The sequence below is a fragment of the Microtus pennsylvanicus genome, chromosome 4 (assembly GCF_037038515.1).
Source record: "Microtus pennsylvanicus isolate mMicPen1 chromosome 4, mMicPen1.hap1, whole genome shotgun sequence".
Lineage (NCBI taxonomy): Eukaryota > Metazoa > Chordata > Mammalia > Rodentia > Cricetidae > Microtus > Microtus pennsylvanicus.
Genome location: NC_134582.1, coordinates 12,046,069 through 12,070,295, shown reverse-complemented (window position 1 = coordinate 12,070,295; position 24,227 = coordinate 12,046,069). Strand labels below are relative to the sequence as shown.

Sequence of the window (24,227 nt, the reverse complement as noted above, 5' to 3'; positions counted from 1 at the left end):
GTTTTATTGCTTAGATATATAAGGGTTTAAAACTGTGCAATAAAATAATTTAAAACTGTATAAAAAGCTATTACAACAAAACTATTTTGTAAATTTTTGGGTTTGCAGAAATCTCTTGGAAATCGGATGTATATTTAATTCATATAAGTGAGCAAATAAATGGGTTAATGAATGCTACTTTCATTATTATTAGAAACAAGGACAGTTAGTCTTTAGGGACTTCCATGTGGTGCGTTTTCTTATATACTGTTTTAGTCATGTTTGATAAACTCTCCTCTCCTCAGAACAATCTTTCCTTCCCTCCCTTCCTCTCCCCCCCCCCCACCTCTCCCTCAGATTTCTGTTGCTGTGAAGGGACACCATGACCACTCAGCTCTTATGAGGAAAACATTTAATTGAGGGTGATGGCTTACAGTTTCGGAGGTTCAGTTCGCTATCATCATGGTGGGAACATGGCAACAGGCAGGCAGGTGTGGTACTGGAGAAATAGCTGAGAATCATACATCTTGCAGGCAACAGGATGTCACCTGAGACACTGGACGGTATCCCAAGCATAGGAAACTTCAAAGCTTCCCCCACAGTGACACACTTCCTCCAGCAAGGCCATACCCACTCCCACAAAGCCACACCTCTTAATAGTGCCATTCCCTATAAGATTATGGGAGCCAATTACATTCAAACTACCACTCTCTCTTTCTCAATCTTTAGAAAAAAGTAGCTTATTTAGCTGACAGTTTTAGAGATTGAAGGCCCCAGTCAGACAGCCTTACTGGGTCAACCTCTGGTGATTATTTAGCAAGCCTCCTGGTTGGAGTGCACATGAGAGTGAGGTGTTATTTCCCCAAACAAGAAGTTATATAGCCCCCACTCACTCTTGCTCCTGGGAAAACATGCATAATCTCTTGAAAGGGTCCCACCATACCGCCTACTAGGCTCACCTGTTAAGACTCCATACCCCACACTGGGAACATGCCTTCAGCACAGGAAACCTCAGGAGACACATATGACCCATGTCCACGCTGTAACGTCTTACAGAGATAGCTTAGTCCTGTCCGTGGAGAAGCTGTGCTTAACGTTATTAACACAGATGATAGGGTTTTGTTTAGGATTTACTTTGTAGTTTGTAAGGTGGCATTGTGTGGGTGTGTGCACATGGGTGCAGGACCCTGCTGAGGACAGAGCTGTCAGAGTCCCTGAAGCAAGAGCTACAAGCAATCCTGAGCCACCCGTGGGTGCTGGGAACTGAACTTGCGACCTTTGCAGGAACAGCCCACACTTAATACCTCAGCCATGTCCCCAGACCCTGTTTGCTTCTCTAAAACATTCTGTTTTTATGCCTGCTTCCTCCTTGTGGTCTTTGACCACTCAGAATTCTGTAGTGGTTCGTCGTCCTCTGACTAGATGGAAGTCACTGGGCTGGGGTATAATTTAGTGGTCATGCTTATGGTTGTTTTTAATCTCTAATGCTGCAGTAAATAATTCAATTTTAAAAACAGATTTTTAAAGCTTTTTGTTTTATTTTTATGTGTCTGGGTGCATGCATGTCTGTATACTATATGTGTGTGCTTAGTGCCTGTGGAGGCCATCAGAGGATGTCAGATTCCCTGTACTGTAGTAACATGTTTGCGGACCACTGTGTAGATGCTGGGAATCATACCGCTATCCTGCAAGGAGCTTCATTGTGCTCTGGATGGCTGAGCGTCTCTCCAGCCCTGAAGAGATGCATTTGAAGTCATCTTAGTCCTCCTCGAACCCTGCCTTAGTTTCAGTTGCTATGACAAAATGCCATTGAGTGGACATATTGATGGAGGAAGGTCATTGGTTAAATAAAAAGAAACTGCTTGGCCCTCATTGGTTAGAAGATAGGTGGGAGGAGTAAACAGAACAGAACACTGGGAGGAAGAGGAAGTGAGCTCAGACTCCACAGCTCTCCTCTCGGGAGCAGACGCCTCAGAGAGACGCCATGCTCCCAGCTCCCAGGCAGACGCACGTGATGAAGCTCCGACCCAGGGTGGACATAGGCTAGAATCTTCCCGGTAAGCGCACCTAGGGGCACTACACAGATGATTAGAAATGGGCTAAATTAATATGTGAGAATTAGCCTAGAAGAGGCTAGATAAAAATGGGTCAAGCAGTGATTAAATGAATACAGTTTGTGTGTTGTTATTTCGGGCATAAGCTAGCCAGGCAGCCGGGGTGCTGGGGACGCAGCCCCGCCGCCCTTATTACTACAGACATATTATAAACAACAGAATTTGTTTCTCATACTTTTGGATTCTGGGAAGTCCAGGATCAAGGGGAGAGTGAATTTATTGTCTAGCACAGAACCACTTCCTGGTTTTTAGATTGTTCTGTTAAGTTTTTACTTCTTTCCTCTGTGCACTTATATCCCAAGAAGTCAATTCTCAGGACCTTTACAGGGACACTCATCTACTTCAATTACTTTTTAAAGACACAACTTCTTAGCACTGTTTCCATGTCAGTTGGAAACATCCAGCTTGAGGGGGCCATAAGTAAAGCAGAGACAGAACACCACCTTCCTGCCCCCACCACCTCCAGTTATGGCTACTATTTCTGTGATGAAACACTCTGACCAGAAAACAAGCTGGGGAGGAAAGGGTTTATTTGGCTTACATCATGTCTTAGTCCACCACTGAAGGAAGTCAGGACAGGAACTCAAGCAGTCCAGAAACCTGGAGGTAGGAACTGATACAGAGGCCATGGAGGGGAGCTGCTGACTGGCTTGCTCCTTAGGGCTTGCTCAGCCTACTTTCTTACAGAACCTCGCTCTAAAAACCCAGGGATAGCTCCACCCACAGTGGTCTGGGCCCTCCCCCATCAATCACTAATTAAGAAAATGCCTTACAGGCTTGCCTACAGCTGGATTATATGGAGACATTATCTCAACTGAGGTCCCCTCCTCTCAGATGACTTTAGCGTGTATCAAGATAACATAAAACTAGCCAGCACACACTCCTACCCCATCTTTTCTCCCCCCCACCACCCTTTCTTGGGTGACGCCAGCCACTCCCACCTTCAGAACTATGACTCTGGAGCACACTCCTCTGAGCTCTGGCCTGCATGGCCAGCCAGACACTTGATAATGTCTTGAGTCTTTTCGGGTTCACCTCAGATTCAAAATGGGAACCTTTCCCTTTCCTGGTCTTTCTTGACCATCTTTCCCTGCTCCTCTTGGTAAAGACACTACCTTCCTGTAATCTAGGAACCTGGGACTCAGTTCTTTTCTCTTGCCAACCATGTCCAATTCATTACCAAGTCCTAATCAATAAGTATTTCTCTGCCATCCATTGTTTCGATCCCCTACCTTCCCATGTGAACTTTCCTGGGTCTGTCAACTCTCCCTCTTCAGTCCACAATTTGGCTGATTACTTCAAAAGCAGAACTTATCCTGAAACCCCTCAGATTGATGCACTTGGGATGTTCCCATGCCCTGGCTGAAGACCCAACTCTCCCCGCCCACCACCCTTTTCCCTCAAGGTTAGCTCCTGCCGCGTTTCCTTCCGCCTTGTGTTCATTCTGGACACATTCCTTCTCCTACTTAGCTTTTATGTGTCCTTGAAATCTGGCTAAATCTTTACTTTTACAGAAAAATCTTAAGTTACCGTTGTGAGCAGGTGAAGGTTCTCATTTGTAACACTTAACCTACCAATACCAGTTTGATTATCTACTTCATTTGTCCTGAGAAGATGGCAACAGTTCCTTAGTACCTCCAGACAGCAGATTTGCACCCGCATCATGGTTGATTGCCTAAAAGTCTTAATTTTGGTTAGTTCAGAACAAGATCTTCATTTGGTACTCATATGGCATTTTATTATTTCTCTCTTGTGTATTTATAGATAGATGAAGAATAAATGTTTGCTCTCCAGCCCTTAACAAAAGGAAGCGATTGCTTTACCTAGTGCATGGTCCCTTCCTTGCTTGCTTGTTTTCTGTGTCCTCGCTTCTCATGTCCTTTCTATTCCTTCTGTCTAATCTCTCCTATGAGCTGAAAATTAACTCCAGAAGACTGAATTCAAATTCAGTTTTTGCAAGTAAGATAACAAGTGTTCCTATTTATCATACTGTAAGTACATACTAATTACCTTGGACTTGAGATTTATTAGCAGGTGCACACAATGATAGTCTAGCCCTTTATTCTAAATTCCGCCTTCATTATTTCATATAATGGCCTATCTACCTAATGATCTTTGACTGTCCAGTGAATTCCTCACTGTTAACACTAAGTACTTAATTTCTAAGGTAAATGCCGTAAAGAAGACATTTTCCCAACAGCACTGCTGAGCTGGGTAGCTAGCATTGATGATGAATTTTTTTCTTTTAATAATCAGTATTTAATTTTCAGAAACAGGTATTGGTTCCTTATCTCTGAAAGTAACCAATACATTTTTATTTGGAATTTTCCATGTTTGTTTCATCTTATGAATTCTTGGATTTTTACGTGTAGTGTATGTGTTTTAATTACTTGCTGAGTACTTATTCATATTTTATTAGTCCATCTTTGTCTGCATGTTGGCTCTATGTGGTCTCTGTGGCAGTTAGGTCTAGGAACAGTCTTTCATGGGGTGCTTTCTTTCTGTGGACATGACAGTAAACAGTTGCTGTGGAACACTCTTTGTACACTGTGAAGATGTGTTGCTCTTATGGTTAATAAAAAAAAACTGGTAGCTAGGCAGGATTTTTTTCCAGGCAGAGAGAATGCTGGGAAAAAGAAGGGCGGAGTTTAGGGTCTCGAGAGATGCAGATAGAAGCAAGATTAATGGGGTGTGCTGAAAGAAGGTACCACCACATAGCAGAGGGTAGATAAGAAATATGGGTTAATTTAAAATGTAAGTAAGCTAGTGACCATCCTGGGCTATCAGCCGACTATTCATAATTAATAATAAGTCTCTGAATGGTTATTTGGAATCAGCTGCTAGGACACAGAGGAACTCTGCCTGTGACTGGTGAGAGAGCTTTAGACGTTAAGAGAAACCACAGCATGTGCAGCTGTTATATTCAGAAGCTATAGTGTGTCTTTTTTTTTTGTCTCGCCTAATTGTTTTGGCAAGGACTCCTAATATTCTGTTGAATAGAAATGCTGAGAATGGATGTCCTTACTTTTGCTAGACTTCCTGTTTTCCTTGAAGTATATTGTCAGCACTGGGCTCCCTTTATTGTGCTGCAGCACATTCTGTTCCTACCTAATTTGATGAGACTTTTTTGTTTGTTTGTTTGTTATCTTTGTTGTTTGTTTTTTGAGACAGGTTCTCTGTGTACCAGACCTCGCTGTCACGGAACTCACTCTATATATCAGACAGGCCTTGAACTCAGAGATCCACCTGCCTCTGCCTCCTAAATGCTAGGACTAAAGGCACGCACCACCACTATTGGGTGTTTTCTGTTTTGGTTTTTGTTTAAGTTTTAAAAGAATATTTTCTGATGCTTTTTTTACATGTAATAAGGCCACTGTGTGCTTTTGTCTTTGAATTCTTTGATGTAATATAGAATGCTTATTGATTTATATAATCAAGCCATCCTTGCATCCCAGAGATTTTATCCTGATGGACTATCGCATTAGCATGCTGTTAAAATTTCATTGTTAGTATTTTATTGGGGATGTTTGCATCTGCTCATCAAGAATATTGGCGTGTAACTTTCTTTTTTCTTAAGGTCTTTGTCAAAATAATCCGTGTGTAGTGGATGTGTTAAACTTTCTTGAAAGAAGGGAGAGAGATAACACGGGTTGAAGAAGAGGGGAAGGAAAGGAAGAGGGGGAACTAAAAGGAAAAGGAGACAGAGTAATCTGAGCATTCTAAGTTCAGCCTGCCTTAAAAATCTCATCTTTCTTTGAAAGCTCTGCAAGCATGTGAATAAGTAAGACTTAGTAAAGAGTTGCTATGAAAATGTTACAATTTTATTGTCAAAGTACAGTAAAATACATTGCTAGAAGACATAACTATAGAGTTCTCTTTAAACCTTACTTCTCTGCATGTGGTTTTTGGCAAGCTTTGTAAACTTGAATGTTGTTCTAGGACAGAACATTTGGGAAGAGTAATATCAAGCAATATGTCAGAACTGTACATTGCATAATCTGGGACATTTCCGTAGAAGGCACTAGGAAGTTTCTTTTTTATGGAAGTGTAATATTAAGCAATAGTGTCTGTTTTTTTATGGGCTGACTCCAGACCACATTTGCTTATTTCCCACGCTGTACTTTTTCTGGTTTCCAGCCCTTAAATGTGGAGGTCAGACTGGTATGCTGTTGTTCTAGATGTCAACCACAAAATCTGTAGCACACGGGCACTCGGTTTGTGAAGATAGTTCTGCTTTCTTTCTTTAATTAAAATACTTTCATTTTGATGTCTAATGTTCATTTTATTTTCTAAGACTTTATCTTGAAATTGGGCTTATAAAGCTTTGCGTAATTTGTACAAATACTTTTCATTCCCATTTTACCCAGATTCTACAAGTACTAAAATTTAACCACCTTTTTTCATCATTGTGTCTGTCTCTCATTTTGAAATGTTTGATGGAACAAAAAGCCCACCCAAAAAAACATGGAGTCCATTTTGTACTCACCCACTGCTCCTGGGCATGGGCCCTACCCTGGATATACTTTATATCCTCAGAGGCACTCCGTTGGAGAAGGCTGGCTTTCCCTTCCCCAGCAGGTCTGACGTGCAAATAGTTTTTTGGTTAGGGGCGGGACTTTGTGTCCTCTTCCCCTTTGTTGAAATAAGAGCAGCGGGGCTGTGTCCCCAGCACCCCGGCCGCCTGGCTAGCCTATACCCCGAAATAATTACACGGACACTGTATTCTTTTAAACACTGCTTGGCCCATTTCTATCTAGCCTCTTCTAGGCTAATTCTGATATCCCGATCAACCCATCTCTAATAATCTGTGAGCACGAGTCTTAGTGAGCACCGGTCTTACCGGGAAGATTCTAGCCCACGTCCATCCTGGGTCGGAGCTTCATCATGTGTGCCTCAGAGAGCAGAGCTATCCCCGCATCCGCCCAGGAGAGGGGAGCAGAGACGCCATGCTCCAGAGAGCAGACCTGTCGAGTCTGAGCTCACTTCCCCTTCCTCCCAGCATTCTGTTCTGTTTACTCCTCCCACCTATGTTTTAACCTATGAGGGCCAAGCAGTTTCTTTATTGCTTAACCAATGAAATCAACAGATTGATATATGACACTCCCACATCACCCCTTCTCTGTGCCAGGTTTCTCTGGGTTGAACCCATGCAGGTCTTGGGCGAGCTGCATTTCATCCTGCCGTGTCTGGAAGGCATCTATGAACATGGTACATCTTTACCATGAAGGAGTAGCAACATCTCAAATAAGAAACTGAACATTGCCAGACGTGGTGGCACGCACCTTTAATCCCAGTATTTGGGAGGCAGAGGCAGGCAAATTTCTTTGAGTTTGGGGGCAGCCAGAACTATGCACAGACTCTGCCTGGAAAAAAAAAACAAATAAATAAACAAGCAAACAGAAAGAAAAAATTTTAACTCTAATTTAATACTATTCCTGCATATATGTGCTAGTATTTGATTTTTTATTTGTCCACTGATTTCTTTCTCAAAAATTAAAAATCTAAAAATTAAAAAGATATATATGTATATATATATTAAAGGAGCTGGAAAGATGGCTCAGGTTTTAGAGCACTTGTTGCTTGCACTGAAGAGATCTGGTCTTGATTTCCAGCGCCCACATGGTAGCTCACAACAACCTGTAACTCCAGTTCCAGGGATCTGATGCCCTCTGCTGATGCCCCAGGCACACACATGGGTGTGCATACATACATTCAGACAAAAACACTCATACAGATAAATAAATCTTAATTTTTTTTAAGTTCTCCTTGCCCCACAGTATAGGATCCAAGAACAGAGTCACGTGTTGGAGTTAGCGGGCTCTTACGTGTTTTCAATCAGAAACAGCCCCTTGGCGTCGTCTTTATGACCCTTTAAGACAAATGGGCAAGTGCCTGTCATTTGAACTTGTCTGATACCTCTGGGTTAGATTCAGGCCCACTGAGATCACTACAGGAGACACATGTTTGCTTGTCCCATTCTTGGTGATAATGTCAGCTGTTACCATTTATTTTAAACAATAGCAAATTATATTTTTCAAAAGCAAATTTCTTTTTTTTTAAAAGATTTATTTATTTATTATGTACACAGTGTTCAGCCTCCATGTATGCCTGCAGGCCAGAAGAGGGCACCAGATCTCATTACAGATGGCTGTGAGCCACCATGTGGGTTGCTGGGAATTGAACTCAGGACCTCTGGAAGAGCAGTCAGTGCTCTTAACCTCTGAGCCATCTCTCCAGCCCCCTCAAAAGCAAATTTCTATATTCTCCTGAGTTTTTGTTCTTTAATGCTTGAGTCTCAGAGTCCTTCATAATATCCCTGACTATTTCTAGTGACTTCTAGACTGTCTTCTCTTGGACATATTAGTGTCTTGTGACTCAGTTTTTCATAGTTTTATTGTTATCTCTTCCTCTGACAGTATAGCAGCAGGAATCTGTGTTGTCCCTCTCTTCATAGCCAGCACAGTTATACATGAAGAAGGCCGGTATATGTACAGATACACATAGAAGGCTGGTACACATGTATTACACATGACGCTGGTATACAGCACAGTTACACATGAAGAAGACTGGTATATGGCACAGTTACATACATAGAAGGCTGGTATACAGCACAGTTACACATGAAGAAGACTGGTATATGGCACAGTTACATACATAGAAGGCTGGTATACAGCACAGTTACACATGAAGAAGACTGGTATATGGCACAGTTACATACATAGAAGGCTGGTATACAGCACAGTTACACATGAAGAAGACTGGTATATGGCACAGTTACATACATAGAAGGCTGGTATACAGCACAGTTACACATGAAGAAGACTGGTATATGGCACAGTTACATACATAGAAGGCTGGTATACAGCACAGTTACACATGAAGAAGACTGGTATATGGCACAGTTACATACATAGAAGGCTGGTATACAGCACAGTTACACATGAAGAAGGCCAGCATACAGCACAATTATACATATAGAAGGCCAGTATATGGCACAGTTACATACATAGAAGTTATACATACAGTTACACATGTAGAAGGCTGGTATACAGTGCAGTTACACATGAAGAAGACTGATACATAGTACTTGTACACAGTATTTAGCTGTTATGTTTATGGTTGGCTAATGGCTAATGGATAAGTGGATTGTTCATTTATGAGAATTTGGAAATTTTCAAACCTACCAATTTATTAGTTTATTTGGTGTTCAACGTACTTTATAGATAGCCTCTCCTCTTGATGACTTTATATGCTTCTAGGTGTAGTTCCTTAACACGGTTTTAAAGACTGAATCTAGTGTGTTACTTGATATGTTCATTATTTTATTTGCATTGTCATATCAACTACACATTTTCTTCTTTCAAACTTGTTTTGTCTGCATATACATCTGTGCAGCATGTACCTGCTCTGTAGAGGTCAGAAGAAGGCATTAGATCCCTTGGAATTGGAAATACAGTTGTGAGCCACCATGTGGGTGCTGGGAATTGAACCAGGACCTCTGGAAGAGCAGTCAGGGCTCTTAACCATTGAGCCATCTCTTCAGCCTCAAAACTTGTTATGTTTTAGTGGCCTATAATGTGCCACCAGTGAAAGTGTTCTGACAATAATAACTGTTTGTAGTATTCCTCTTATTTTTTTATTTTCTTGTAATACAGCATCAAAGATTGTAGAACTTCAGAAGTTTTTATTTTTTATTGTTACTTTGGTTTGGTTTTTGTTCTCTGTTGTTTATAGAACCAAGGATTATAGAGATCAAATACCCAATGTTCTAAATCTGCCTGTGGCCACACTGGATCCAGTCTCCTGAGGCTCCTGATTGCCACTCTCTTACTCCCTTGGTTTTTGATGTTGTAATGCTGCCCCTCTCAGAGCTGCATTTGTATCACTGTGAAGAGAGAAAGTCTTCTGTCACCTTATTCTACCATGGCAGATTTCATGTGGTTCACTATAAGGTAGATACACACACACATACACATGTATATGTGTGTGTATGTGTACACTATTAGATTCTGAGACTTTTGTCTCTGCTTTTTTTTTTTAAAGAGCAATTTCAGGTTCACAGTAAAATTGAACAAAAAGTGTAGAGGTTTCCCGTATACCTCCTTCCTCTTCAATCTTCTCTGCTGTCTGCATGCTGTGCCAGAGTAGAACATTTGATGCAGCTCATGAACCTGTGCTGGCACACACCAAAGCCTGTATATGTACATTAGGGTAATGATTGTTTAGATTTGGGCAAATGTATGATGGACATTATTTCTGATGATCATAAGAGGTAAAATACTTGCATTATCCTAAACATTCCCACTGCTCTCCCTTTTCCCCATCGCCTTCCCTACAGCCTCTCGCAACTGTGATCTTCACGTTGGCCCTATAGTATTCCCTTCCCAGAAGGCCATCTAGAACCATAGGATATACACTTATGGATTAGCTTTTTCTCAGTAATATGTACTTGGGTTCTCCTCTGACTTTTCTCAAGAGCCCATTTCTGTCTAGCTCCAAATATTCCACTATGTAGATAGTATACCTCAGTTTCTGTAGTTGCCAGCTGCCCAGATTTTGCAAATATGAATAAAGGTATTATAAACATGCATGTTCACTGTTTCATATTTACATAAGTTTCAGTGCCTTTGTGCAAATGTCAAGGAATATGGTAAACAGTTTTGTAAGAAACTGCCCAGTTGTTTTCTGAATTGGCTGCACCATTTTGGATTTTCTTCAACCAGAGTGAGAGTTCCTGTTGCTCTCTGTCCTCACCAGTTGGATATTGCTTATTCTAGTAAGTCTGTAGTGATGTCTCACTGTTTGCACTTTGGTGATGCCATGTGTGCTCATTTGCCATCTGTTTGTACCTTTGCCCATCTTTTCTCTACTTATTTGTTCTCTTGTTTATGTTCTTTTAACAGTACCCCCATCTCACCACCCCACACCACGTAGTGAAGACACAGAAAGATTTGAGGATATAAAGGATGATTTGTTTTTCAAAGGAAAACGCCTTTCTTCTGTTTCTCTCCTTTTGCCTTTGTCTTTCAGTTATACCTGCCGCCACTTGCGGAGATATGTCTATGTGTTGGACAAACTATATTTCCCCCACTCTCACTGTTCCACGCTTCAGCATTGCTTCTCGACCCTCAGTGACAATGGAGAGGAACTCTTGTCTTTAACTTGCTCTCACATTCTCAGATCCTATGCTTCCAGGTTATTAACCTCTGCTGCCAATTTATTGCATGCTGCATGTTGTGTGCCCTTGATAGTTGCATGCTTTAATGGGATGTGTAACTGCTAATTGATAAAGGTGAAATTTTATATCTAAAATACTACCAAGCAATCCTGTGGTGGCTTGCATTTATTTTCTTATAAATGTCTTCTTGAGAACTTTATGTGCCTGGGCGAGGAAAAGGCTTTGACCAACACAAACACTGTGTACATTCTATATTCTGCTCCCTTTCTAGATCTTTTCTTTAGCTGGCAGTTGTTGTGGTGCTCTGTCTGCTTTGTGTCTGAGCTGGGCAAGCACACCTGAGCACTCTATGTGGGGCTCCACCCTGTTCTTATGGGTGTGTTTGGTTAATCAGCCTTGACTCTGTAGAACGGTAGAAATGATTTGTTTAAACTTTATGTTTATTACTCGTTTACAGGAGAGAAATTAAAAAGTCAAGTTGTACCAGGTTTTAGACAAGTATAGATGTCATTACATATTTGCCATTCGGTTACACCTGCTGGAGCAGATAAGAGAAAAATGCAGGATCAACTAAGAAGATAGAAGAAAACGGAGGGAGAAACCCCAGGGAGATGATGTGGGAAGGGATGAGAGAGAGAAGTTAGTTGGTGGGCAAGGGATGGGGGTCACCATAGAAGAAGAACTGACGCCTCAGCCTGAGCCTGGGGGTGGGGTTCCTCCTCCATGTCTAAGTTAGACCGGATCCTGCCTGTGCTTTCCACTTCCTCAGCACCTTCTCTCTGCTGACCCCTCCTTCCTCTATACCTTACCTGCCCTGACTCCCTCCTCTGCTCACCTCTAAAGGGTATTTTGGTTTCCACTACAAAACCTTCCCAAGACCCATGCAGCCTGACTGTGTATCTGTGATGAACTGCCAGGCCTGGTCGTCTGAGGTTGGTGCTTGAGGAAGTGCTGTGGGGCCAGGAAGCTGTCCAGTGTTTTGAAACGGGGTTTGACTGTTCCCCAACAGTTTTCACCTTCTTGTCTTATTCCAGGACTGTTTACCATATGTGCTGCTCTGGCCTCTGTGTCTTCCGGGCCTTGCCAGTATTAACACGGTGTGATGGCTAGGAACATGGACTGGAGTTAGGCCTCTCCTCTCCACCAGCTTGCAACCTCAGCTGTAGGCAGACTTTCTGACCTGCCTGCCAGTCCCCAAATAACCACACTGAGATTTATTATTAATTATAAATGCTCGGCCAGTAGCTCAGGCTTGTTACTAGTTGACTCTTTAAGTTTTAAATTGATCCATATTTCTTATCTAAGCTCTGCCACATGGCTTGGTACCTTTTCTCAGTAGGGCAAGTTCATCTCTTCTCTCCACTAATGATTCTGAGACTCCTCCCCTTCTTCTTGGAGCTTTCTTTTTGTCTGCAAGTCCCATTTAACCTCCACCTGCCCAGCTATTGGCCAGTCAGCTTCTTTATAAACCAGTCACAGTGACATATTCACACAGGGTAAAGGAGTATTCCATGCTCAACCCCACCCCTGCAATCTAGGGTACTGCTTAGTGAGAGAAGACTCTGGCCACCTGTTACGCTGTGCTAATTTGCAGGTGACTAATGCGCTATGACACATGGTCAAGTGTGGTTTAGTCCCAGTAGTAGAGAGGTTCTTCAGCAGAGCGTTTTACAGAGCAGTCACAGACACTTGCAGAGTGCTTACCGTGTGATTCAGTTCCTGGAGAGCATTGCCAGCACGTGTCATCAGAAGGAGGTAGCTGGCTTAGTTGAACAGAAGCTGCTGCCGTAAGGACTGATAGAAAGCTCAGTCATTGGCTGCAGTTCCTTTCGGACAGACGTCACAGTACTTCTGTAGAACTCAGGGAGCTCCTGGGCTCCTCCTCAGGAGGAGGGAGGGTTCTGCTGCTGGGATTTGCAAAGATTCTAAGCCTGCCTACCTCTGCTTCTGGATGGTTCCCACTCTGTGCTTGAGAGAAACACACAAATGTCTGACAAGAAGCATGGTTCACACACCTTGGAGGCTTGGAAACCACGTGTCATGACTCAGTTTCCCCTTAAGTAGACCTGGGATACTTTAATAATTTCTTACAAGAGGGGATTTTGCTCAGTCTTCTTATCTTCCTAGGCAGTCTGTATCTGACAGCACTCATTGTAGAAGTTGGTGTCCAGGACTGATCCAGTATTTCACGTGTATTTTATTATTTTGGCCTTTATTTATGTAATCATAATTTCTCCTCACAGTACAGTTTATGAAATTAAGAATGTTTTGGTTTATATAAAGTTCTCAGATCCCTCCCATGAGAACATATCTTCCTCAATAAGTACATTTGTCTGACTCTAGTTTTGGGGACTTTCATTTGTCTTTATTTAATGTGGGGCGACAGCCTCTTTTAGGGGAAGGCATAGTTCACAAATCCCTGTGCCTCGCACACCTGGACGCTCCTCCACTCCACCCCAGGAGTCTTTGGAGCACTTCTCAAGCTCCCAATCTTAGATTTCATTTGTGTTGAAACCAGCTTTAGGGTTTTTAGTAACTGAGGATTTGAATTCATTGCTAGCAGCTGTACAAAGTTCAGTTTTCTGATGGAGTGGCAAATTTTATGAGAAATCTCTGAAGACCTGTTTTCCTTTCTTTTTAATTGGCTCCAGGATATTTAGAGTGTGTGTGTGTACATATATATGTATGTACATATATATATATGTGTATGTATGTATGTGTGTGTATCAAATATATAGTTGTTTAGAGTGTTTCAGTTGAGGTTGAAGCAGTGAAAAATGAAAGGCTTTGTATGTTGAGACGCTTTGTTGCAAGGACACTACTTTTTGCTACTGTTAAATTTTTTTGGTGCTTGATGCTAAGATGTCGAGAAAAAAAAAACCCAGGAATGTTAAAAATAATTTCTTCTGTCACATCTGCTTTTCAGTATTAAGTTCCCATTAAGCATGTTAAGTATGTTGGCCTTGAATTCTGCCTTTGGGTAGTTAGTGCTTGTCTGTGTGCAGTGGTCATGGTGTTCTGGGATCATTGAACTTCCTAGAATCTACCAAAAATTATGGACCTTCTGTCCATAAGACAGAAAATTATTGTATATAAATACAGGGTTTTTTATGCAGCTTATGTATATAGCTGGAAAACAGAGCCCACCCCCATAACAGACAAGACATTAGCAACTTCCTTCTCATGGAAGAACCTGAGCAGAGGTGGTAGCTATGCCCATAAATGCTTCAGACCAAGAATCCTCCATACTCCCAGAGTCTCAGCCTCATCCAAAGAGCCTGGAGTAGTTCACTGTAAAGTGTGCAGTCCACACAGCAGGAGATAGAAGGAGACACTGTTACTGTTTTTAAAGTATATCATCAATTTGACCAAAAGTTGATCACAGGAGTAACCCGCCTACATGGACAAGCTGAAAATGGCCTTCAGCAGAGTGGTCATGGGCTGTGGGTAGAAAGAAGAAGCAGTTACGGGGCTGTGGTCGTCCTCACCGCCAGACCTTCGGGAGGCAAAGTAACAGATGCTCACTTGGCCACTACTACATTCGTATTCCTGCACTGGGCGGCAACAGAGCTTCCTTCCAGACACAGATCATTGGCAAAACGCCTGACTTGTGCTATTTCTTCAGTGGGAAATGGTGACAGGCAGCAGGAGATCCTTCTGGCGGGATCCAAAATGTCCCCAGAGGCACAGGTTTCAGAGGCTACATACAGGAGAGCACATGATGTGTTCCGGGTGGGGAAATAGGCTCTTTTGTTGGGACAGATTTGCATATGAGATTGCTCAGTATTTTTGTTGTTTTTCAAGAGACAGGGTCTCCTCTGACTCACTGTGAACCCAGATCAGCTTCAGTCCTCCTGCCTCAGCCCCCCAAGTACTAAGATTTGCAGGTGAGGGCCTCTGTGCCCTGTCAGGGATGCCTTAGTATTGCATCTGGGACCAGACATCTAGAAGCCTTCAGTGATTGGGCATGGCATTTCATACATATGTCTCTGTTTTCTTTTACTTTGGGTATTTTTTTATTTGTAAGCAGTTGAGTTCTACTTGGTGGTTTTTGTCAAAGTTCATTCCTTCTAGGGATTGTCATGCCTTTAAGATGTTCAGAACAAAGATTCTGAGTTCCAGCAATATGCCAACACTGAGACTATCTGATTGTAGCAGAGAGACTTTAACAATTAAAGTCAATTATATTTTTTAAAAAAATGTGATGTGGGGAACTGTATCAGAATGGTGCAGGCTGAATTCTTCATCCTATGGCTGAGTTTAGAATGTGTATACATTTATTTTTTTAAAAAAGTCTGAATTGGTTTATAATTCTAACTAAGCACAACATTAAAATATAGCACTCCCAAATTTAAAAGAGATGGTTTGGTTTTGTTTGCCCATTTGGTGTCTTTTTATACGTAGTTTAAAAAGTCACATTGGGGCCATTTTTTGCTTTCAAAAGACTGCAACTTCCTCCGAAATATAGGAGTTTGTGACATGAGTTTTCTCCAAAGAGCTCTGTAAAATCGCTGGACCAGTCTTGCCCTGGTGTGCCACTCACAAAATCTGTAGCATAAATATTTGAAGCCATAGTAATAATTTTTCATGCATCTGATATTGTCTTTATAATTCTGTTGTGGCTGTATGCTTTATTGATTTCGTGCCACTTTCGTGACATGAAATGAAATGTATTATCCCACTTAAACCATTATGGCTTCCTTTTGAATTACAATACTCGGTACTTGATCTTGTCATCAGGCTTCTTCTGTGCTCTGAGATGTGGTGTTCAGTCTTAGAGATTTGCTGCTTTGTACTCTGTATGATATAAATCAACATAGGACAAGTAAATCCTGGTTAAAAAAGCTGGGAAGAAAAGACAATTCAGCAGTTGATTTAGGAGTCATTCTAACTTAGTGTGTAGTCTGCTTGAGTTTTCTTTCTCCTCCGGAGTGCCAGGAGGGCAGAAAGCAGATCCTGAGACACTCAGCTGCATCTGCGCTGGGCACTGCTGCCAGATCTACAGCTCTGGCCCATCCTCTTCTCTTGCCTTCTCTGAAAGCATATTCCTAGCCTGTAGTCCACTCTTGACATTTGTTTTTAAGGCTTTTTGTTCTAAATATTAGAATTCCTTCATGTTTGCTCTTAAGGTGTTCTCTCCTCTACTCCCAAAAGACTGTTGTCTTGTGCTGTTTGAGATAGTGTCACGTGTGTCTCAGGCTAACCTCATACTCACCGTGTAGCCAAGGATGAACCTGAACTTCTGATTTGTCTACCTCCGCCTCATGAGTGCTGGAGCTGGTTTATGCAGGACTGATTCCAGGGCTTCTCCAATGCTAGGCAAGTGTTCTGTCAACTGAGCTGCAGCCCTAGTCTCTCGGGGGCAAGAAGTGTGTGTGTGTGTATGTGTGTGTGTGTGTGTGTGTCTGTCTGTCTGTCTGTCTTAGGTGAAGGGGGTTGAACTTGGGGTCTTAGGTATGCTAGGCAAACGTTCTACCACTGTATTGTGTTTTTAGTCCCTTGTATGTGTTTTTAGTCACTGATCCCAAACACCTAATACAATAGTTGGCTACTCAATAAATGTTTTATATTTGCTGAGAATGAATGATTTTAGGTTACTGAAATTAACATTTGTAGACTTGTTTGGCTTCCTAATCACCAGTTCCTCAAAGATTATCTTGTGTAGTTCTGAAAAGATAGCTGTTCTATTACATCACTGTGACATCATAAGGGTAACACTAAGGATCAGGAGATGATGGAAGAATCTAGTTAGAGTTCACACACACACACACTGGGTGGGGGATTTTAAATGATTAAAGTAAAACTGTGTGGTCTTTAGTTCTTCTGGAATATGTTATGTAAGTTGCAGACCTTTTTCTCAGTAAAAGGTTTTACAAATTTTTCACTTATTAAATATCTGGTAAGCCGTGACCACAGAGGTGATGGCAACATACCTTGAAAGATGCCTTCCAAAAAACATATACTCTGTAGCTCTAGTAAGCGAAAGAATGTAGAGAGAGAAGTAGCATTATCTTAAATTAAATTTGTCTCCTAAAATTTCAACACAGCACTAAGAAACAATTTCCAAACAGGATTGCCCTGGCAAGCTTTATACCTCTAAGCACCAAAAAAAAAAAAAAAGAGAGAGAGAGAGAGAGATCATTTTGCTTTGACATAAGTGAATTATGGAGGCAAGTGACAATAACCACATGGCAAAATGAAATTTCAGTTATGTAGCTAAGTGTCTTGTTAGGGTTTCTCTTGTGTGACAAAACACTATGTCCAAAGCAACTTGGGGGAAAAAGGTTCTTTGTCTTCCATTTCCACGGCATTGCTCTTCATTGCAGGGCAGGATCCTGCAGCAGGAGCTGATGCAGAGGCCATGGAGGATGCTGCCTACTGCTTGCTCCCCATGGCTTGCTCAGCCCCCCTTCTTATAGAACCCAGGACCACCAACCCAGGGTTGGCACCACCCTCTCCTGATTGATCACTGTTTATGAAGATGCCACATCTTAATGAGGCATTTCTCAGTTGATGTTCCCTCCTCTCAGCTGTCTCTAGGGAGTTACAGGTGGGCTCAGCCATGCCTGACTCTTTTCTCAGCTTAGTGTGATTTTTTTTAGAATGTGCTTGCTGGGGATTCAAACTCAGGTCTCTATGCTCTGTCCACTACACCATCTCGTCAGACCCTCGGTGTTTAAGCCATAATTACCTAATAGAAAAGCTGAGCTTATGCTGTGCCTGATTAGAAATGTTTAGAAAAATACCTTCTGTACAAGAAGATTGGTGATTTAATGAGCACCAGTATTTCAACTCCACTCAGCATGTTAGAATAGTTCATCCTGGTGATTTTAAAAAACAAAACAAAACACCAACAAAAGACTCCCAGACAAGTTTATTAACAAAAGAGAAAAATTGGATGTAAGTTAATTGTTAAAATATAGAAGAGGATACTTATTAATGATGTGTATCTTTATACTGTGGAAAGAATGTCCTGAGTATTATGACCTGAGGGAACAAAATTAAGAAGGAAAGGTATGAACTTTCCATTTGCTTTTAAAAAGTAGTAATCTATCTTTAACCACCCTTCCTCCCGTGAAGGTCTTCTTGGATAAAGAGACACTGTAGCCATGGTTGGTGATGTTCTATGAGTGTGTAGGTGTGGCCTGAGTTCCTGAACACTTTCTTATGCAATATAGACTATATAGACCAATGTAAATTCCCCATGTTGGATGCTCTTCCCCTGCGGCTGCCATTTGTAGGGAATTTCATGTGCACATTCAGACATGCAGACTTGCACAACTGCTTATTAGAGAAATATTCTTGGTTACTGAATGTCTCAGAGTTAAACATACAGGGTTTCCCATATATGGAAGAAAAGTAATTCCACCCACTTGCCATGCCTTGGCATGTCATGATGCCAGCCCTTCACATTTATTTGACTTCCCGAGCTTAAATAGACAGTGATGTAAAGCAGCAGTTAATGCTTCACCCAGCAAGACTTGGTGACTAAACCATCACACCGCAAGAGGAAGGGAAATTCACTTCAGTTTGGCCGCAGAGTGGACGTTGCATCCAGTCTAATCAACACCCTCTGAGTTAAAGTGATGAGATTATTTCTGTGCTAAAAAAGACAAGAAAGCAGAGAGAAGCAGGGACATTGGGTGGCTTGGCAGAGATCATAAAGCTGGGGTTACAGTCCAAGTCTCTGTCTCTGTGTTTGTGTGTGTCTCTCTCTCTCTGGAGTCCCTGTCGTGATCAGAGTTTCATCTTACTGACTGTCGCAGCATTAGAAAGAAATGTCTCTCCACACACGTGCTTAGTGAATTCTCAGTAGATAGCTTCTTCTGTTCTCAGTACTTGTAGCTGGGTGTGGTGATGCGCACCTTTAATCCCAACACTCTGGAAGCAAAGGTAGGTGAAGCTCTGTGAGTTTAAGGCAAGCCTAGTCTACATAGTGAGTTCCAAGCCAGCCAGGACTACATGGTGATATCCTGTCTCAAAAACAAAACCAAAAAGTCATGGTTTTAGATTTGAAATTTTCATTTCTGTTCTATTTTTTACCATTTCCTATTTGAGCTGAAACAGGAATTGGAGAATGGCGTGGCCGTGTGGCCATATGTCTTCTTAGCTGGATCTTAAACTGGAGGGTACTTGTTTACCACAAAGCAGCTGTTTATAAGAACTAGTTCATTAAAACTTAATTTTAGCTGGGCAGTGGTGGTGCATGCCTTTAATCCCAGTGCTCAGGAGTCAGAGACAAGAGGATCTCTGTGAGTTCAAGGCTAGCCTGGTCTACACAGTGAGATCTGGGACGGCCTTCAAAGGTACACAGAGAAACCCTGTCTTGAAAAAAAAACAAAAGACAAAAAATTAATTTTAAATAAACCCTAGATGGACCCTGTGAATTTTTGAAGGCAGCACATGATCCAGTGTGCTGTGTGTGGCGCCCCCTTCTCTAGCATTGGTAATAGCTGGTGTTTCCTGATATCTTTAGCAAATGTGCTTCTACTTATTAATCATTTCTACTTTAATCTTCAGAATAGCTCTATTTCTATTTTATGGGTAAGACGCAGATACACAGAGTGATTATAGAACTTGCCACAAGTAGAAAAGTCCCTTCTGGAGCTCCAGTCCTCTGGCTCCAAACACTGACTCTCCAGCATTGTCCTGGCCCTTGTGCTTTTCCTAAGAGAATGAATCAGTTAAGTAGCTCCCCATGTTACATTTCAGCCTATGTTAAAACATTATTTATTATACATTTTAAGCTGTATTGCATCTAAATTTGAATTTACATTCTGTACCCACTTACGGTTTTCTTTGGAGATACTTCATAAAACTGGGGCTTTTGAAATTGGATGTAGACTGTGTAAACAGGAAACGCTGCTGTTTTGCTCTTTAAGCTTCTGCATAGTGTTGTAGAGAGTCTGCTCTGTCAAGATGCCTCCTCCCTGTGGTTCTCTGCTTCTGCACCTTACACAGTTTTGTAGATTTGTAGCGTGGGGAGTGCAAATTTGCTCTTAAATTTTGGTCAAGATTTGGATTATTTTGATATTTTAGGGAGTACAGTGAGTAGATGTAAGATACCCAGGTTATGATCCCCCCTTTTTTACTTCCTCCCCACCCCATCCATAATTGTTCTCCCTGCCTGCATTGGCTTTTTATTTGGGGTTTGTTTTTGGGGTTTCTGTCCTGCCTGGTTCCCGCAATCGTTATGTCCCAAAGAAATCACACAGGGGTCTACATTAGTTATAAACTGATTGGCCCATTAGCTCAGGCTTCTTATTAACTCTTATAAGTTATATTAGCCCATTATTCTAAAATATGTTAGCCACATGGCTCAGTACCTTTTTCAGCGAGGCAGTCATGTCTTGCTTCTTCTATGTCTGCCCTGGGACTGCAAAAGAATGAGCTTTCCTCTTCCCAGAATTCTCCTGTTCTCATTGACCCACCTCTACTTCCTGCTTGGCTACTGGCCAATCAGCGTTTATGTAAAATATAATTGACAGAATATAAACATTTGTTCCACACCACTTGGTCATCCCTGTCCCAGTCCCCATCCCCCCATTGTGCTAGGATTGAAACCAGAGTCTCATACACATTAGGAATTGGCTCTAGCAGGGCAGTGGTAGCTCACACCTTTAACCCCAGCACTTAGGGGCCAAGCCAGCCTCGTCTACAAGAGTTTGTTCCAGGGCTGGAGAGATGGCTCAGTGGTTTAAGAGCATTGCCTGCTCTTCCAAAGGTCCTGAGTTCAATTCCCAGCAACCACATGGTGGCTCACAACCATCTGTAATGAAGCCTACAGGAAGAATACTGTATACATAATAAACAAATAAATAAATACTAAAAAAAAAGAGTTTGTTCCAGGACAGGCTCCTAAGCTACAGAGAAACCCTGTCTCGAAAAACAAAACAAACAAAAAAAATTGGTTCTACCACTGAACCACACGATCAGCCCTCCAGGTGTTCTTAACCAGATCCTATAAGATAAGTATCAATGCAGACTTCTGAGGTAACGCAGAGGGTATGCTTTGGTTTTTACCTACTACTAGGAGTGAAAAGCCTAGCAGTTCATTAGCTACTGGGCATTCTTTGGAAGGGCAACTAACAGTCGTCTAGCTTCCGTGTTATTCCTTTGTTTAATGACTGAATAATTGTGCCCGTCCTCTGACTTTAAGTGAACAGGCAGAAGTGGTTTTCCTGGGGACTTAGTGGTGTCTTTAATGACCCCTAGATATACCTTTTTATACAAATGGCAATTAGATAGACTTCAAGGTATTTACTTAACCTTTCTTCTTGATGTACTTTATGCTGGTCATTTACCTTCTTGTTTGCATGTGTTTCTAAATAGTGTACCCTAAAGACCAAAAGGAAATTCCAGCCTCACTCCTTTCTTCCTTAGAAACTGTAGGCACTCAAGGCATGGTCTGCATTCTAGCACTTGGTGGTCATAACACTGGGAACCTGGGAGGAGAGCAGTCTGTGCCTTGCTTATGTGGTTCCATTATGTTTCATGTAATCTCCTTCATTCTAAACTTCTCAGACCACTTTCAGAAGGTTGTACTGGACCTGCAATGATACTTAGTGTCTTTTCTGCAAAAATTTTAGGAAGTAAAGGAATGATTAGTAAATTAATCTCAAATCTGAATTAAAAAGCTGCAGAAAAGTATTTTTTAGATATTCAGTTGAAAAAGAAAAGAGCCTGTCTGGGAAGGACTTACTGTAGTTAATTGTACCAAAGCATCTGGATTTCCTCTTAGGATCCATAAGTAGGCTAGTCAGAGACCATCGCTGTGTATTAAATGCTCGTCCCTTCCTACTTGCTGTTTTCTCATATTTCCAACGCTGCATTGCTGCATCATGCAGGCTCTAGATGCAGTGAATTATGACTCTCTTGTTTGAAGGAAAGAATCCCATCTTTCTTAGCTTTAAAATAGTCTTTCTGAAGAGCCACTGTCAGTTTCTGTGCCTGGTACCAAGCAGCAAATGCAAGAGTTTTATGTAGCACTTGGTGTGATTGTTACAAGAATCTGCAGTACTTCCGTGGCTGCTGAGAGAGGTTTTGTTTCATACTCACTGCTTCAGCCAGTGGGAATGTAATACTGAGAAGAACAAGCTGTTTGTACATTGGCTCTGTACACATGAAGAACGTGTGTTTTCACTAAAGGTACTCCACTCAAACCCTTTGTGCAATGTAAACCAAAGGCCTTGGCTACCAAGTCCTAGCTGGAACTCCCCCGTCCTGTGCCCTGTGAGTTGTTTGGTCTTGATCTCCAAAGCCCTCCCTGCCCACGTGCTGCTTGGTTATTATTTCCAGCCTTAGCTCGTTGTTTCATAGAAAGTGTAGTCGCTAGGTTTTTAATGTACTTTGCAGCAAGAATACAAGAACACTCTGCTATCTAATACTTCTTCAGTGTTCATAGACTCTAAACACACACAAAACAGCAGAGGCAGCTGTACCCACAATTCTAAAAATAAAAAACAGGGACATACTATATACCCCCAGTTGGCCTGGAACTCACAGTGTAGACTAATCTGTCTTTGAACTCAAGAAGATCTACCTGCCTTGTGGGATTATGGTGTCTGCTGCCATACCAGGTATTGACCCGTTCTTCTCAAGAGCAGACAGATCTTAAAGTCTCAGCCGCCATTTCTGTTGTCTATGTGTATGCTCCCTCCAGACAGCACATACCTCCTACACTACACCACCTGACTGGTGGACTGAAGGAGAGAGCGAGAACTCATACATCTTGTCCTTTGTGCATGGTTTTGGTTTTTTGTTTTGTTTTGTTTTTGGTGAAACCAATGCAATTCCCTCACAGTCAAATGGTGGTAGTTTTGCTGTGTGGCAGTGAGGGTGCTATCCCGGAGAGTAAGATGAACTCTTAAAGTGACTGCTCCTATTTAGCATGCTTCAGTGTATCTGTATCCTGAAGTAAAATTTGGTGCTGTACAAAAACCACTACTTTTCATGTATCAGGACATGTACTTACTTGAGAAGTGAAATGGATCAGTAAGTAGTCTGCAGTCAAGTGACCTCATTCCTTTAGAATATGTGGAGGTGTGTCATCAGTCCCCAGAACCCAAACCATATAATCCACTTTTCCTACAGTGTGCATGATGTCACGCACATGTAGCTGTCCTGTCATCCTTCCTACACATGGCATTCTCTGGGTTCTCCTTCTTAAATATCAATGGGCATTTCTTCTGATGGCCTATATTTATAGTAATACAATTCCTACTTACTAGCCTGCTGATCTTGGTTTGTTTTGTTTGTTTGTTTTCAAATACTTGAAGAAAGTTTATTTTTCATTGTTTTAGATATATTGTTACATTAAAAATATTTTTGAAGCCTTCCTGTTTCAGATTTTATTTTTAATTTATAGTGTTTTTTTTTAAACAAACCATGGTTATCTAGAAGTAATCACTTTTTTGCTTATTGTATAGTTCCACTGAAAAACACAACCTACAGGGTTTCCCATACTAACATTCATGAAGACGAGGTAGAAAGATCATCACAAATACAATGCCAGCCTAGTCTAGGTAGTAAGTTCTAGGTACATGCTACATAGCAAGACCCTGTCTCACCACAAAATAAAAATAAATCTTGCTAAGCTAAGTAGGAATGCTGAGACCAGAATGTGGTCTTTGACCCAACAAGATGGCTTCCTGTGTGTCATCTTGTTTTTCTGACTTTCCTCTGTACGTGTGTCACTGTCCAGACTGACAGTTTGAGCTGAGAGGCTCAGAGTGGCTTTTAGAATCTAGCAGGTGTTGGTGACAGGAGCAGGGCAGGGCCGGAACTCTGCCTCACCTGTTCTCCAGAACACCGGGAGTAGCCTCAGTGAGCACCTGTGTGGGTCTGTCACTGTGTCCTTGAGGGTGCGGTTTGGATTTCTGACTTTTACAGCATCCCTCTGCATTGCGCATTTGTTTGATAGATGAAGGTGGAGTGGAAAGCCTGCTGTCTGGCAA

The 24,227-nt window shown here is 41.8% G+C and overlaps 1 protein-coding gene across 8 annotated transcripts in view; it reads left to right on the top strand.

Moving 5' to 3' along the window:
• Positions 1–24,227, top strand: part of Dym (dymeclin) — a 274,253-nt gene that overhangs the window by 130,344 nt on the left and 119,682 nt on the right. For 4 of the 8 annotated variants that reach the window (XM_075968269.1, XM_075968262.1, XM_075968263.1 and 1 more), the window contains one exon: positions 11,124–11,288. The exons of the other annotated variants lie outside the window; for them this stretch is intronic. In XM_075968269.1, the coding sequence (XP_075824384.1) occupies positions 11,124–11,288 (165 nt within the window). The remainder of the gene's footprint in view (positions 1–11,123; positions 11,289–24,227) is intronic. 8 annotated transcript variants of the gene reach the window in all.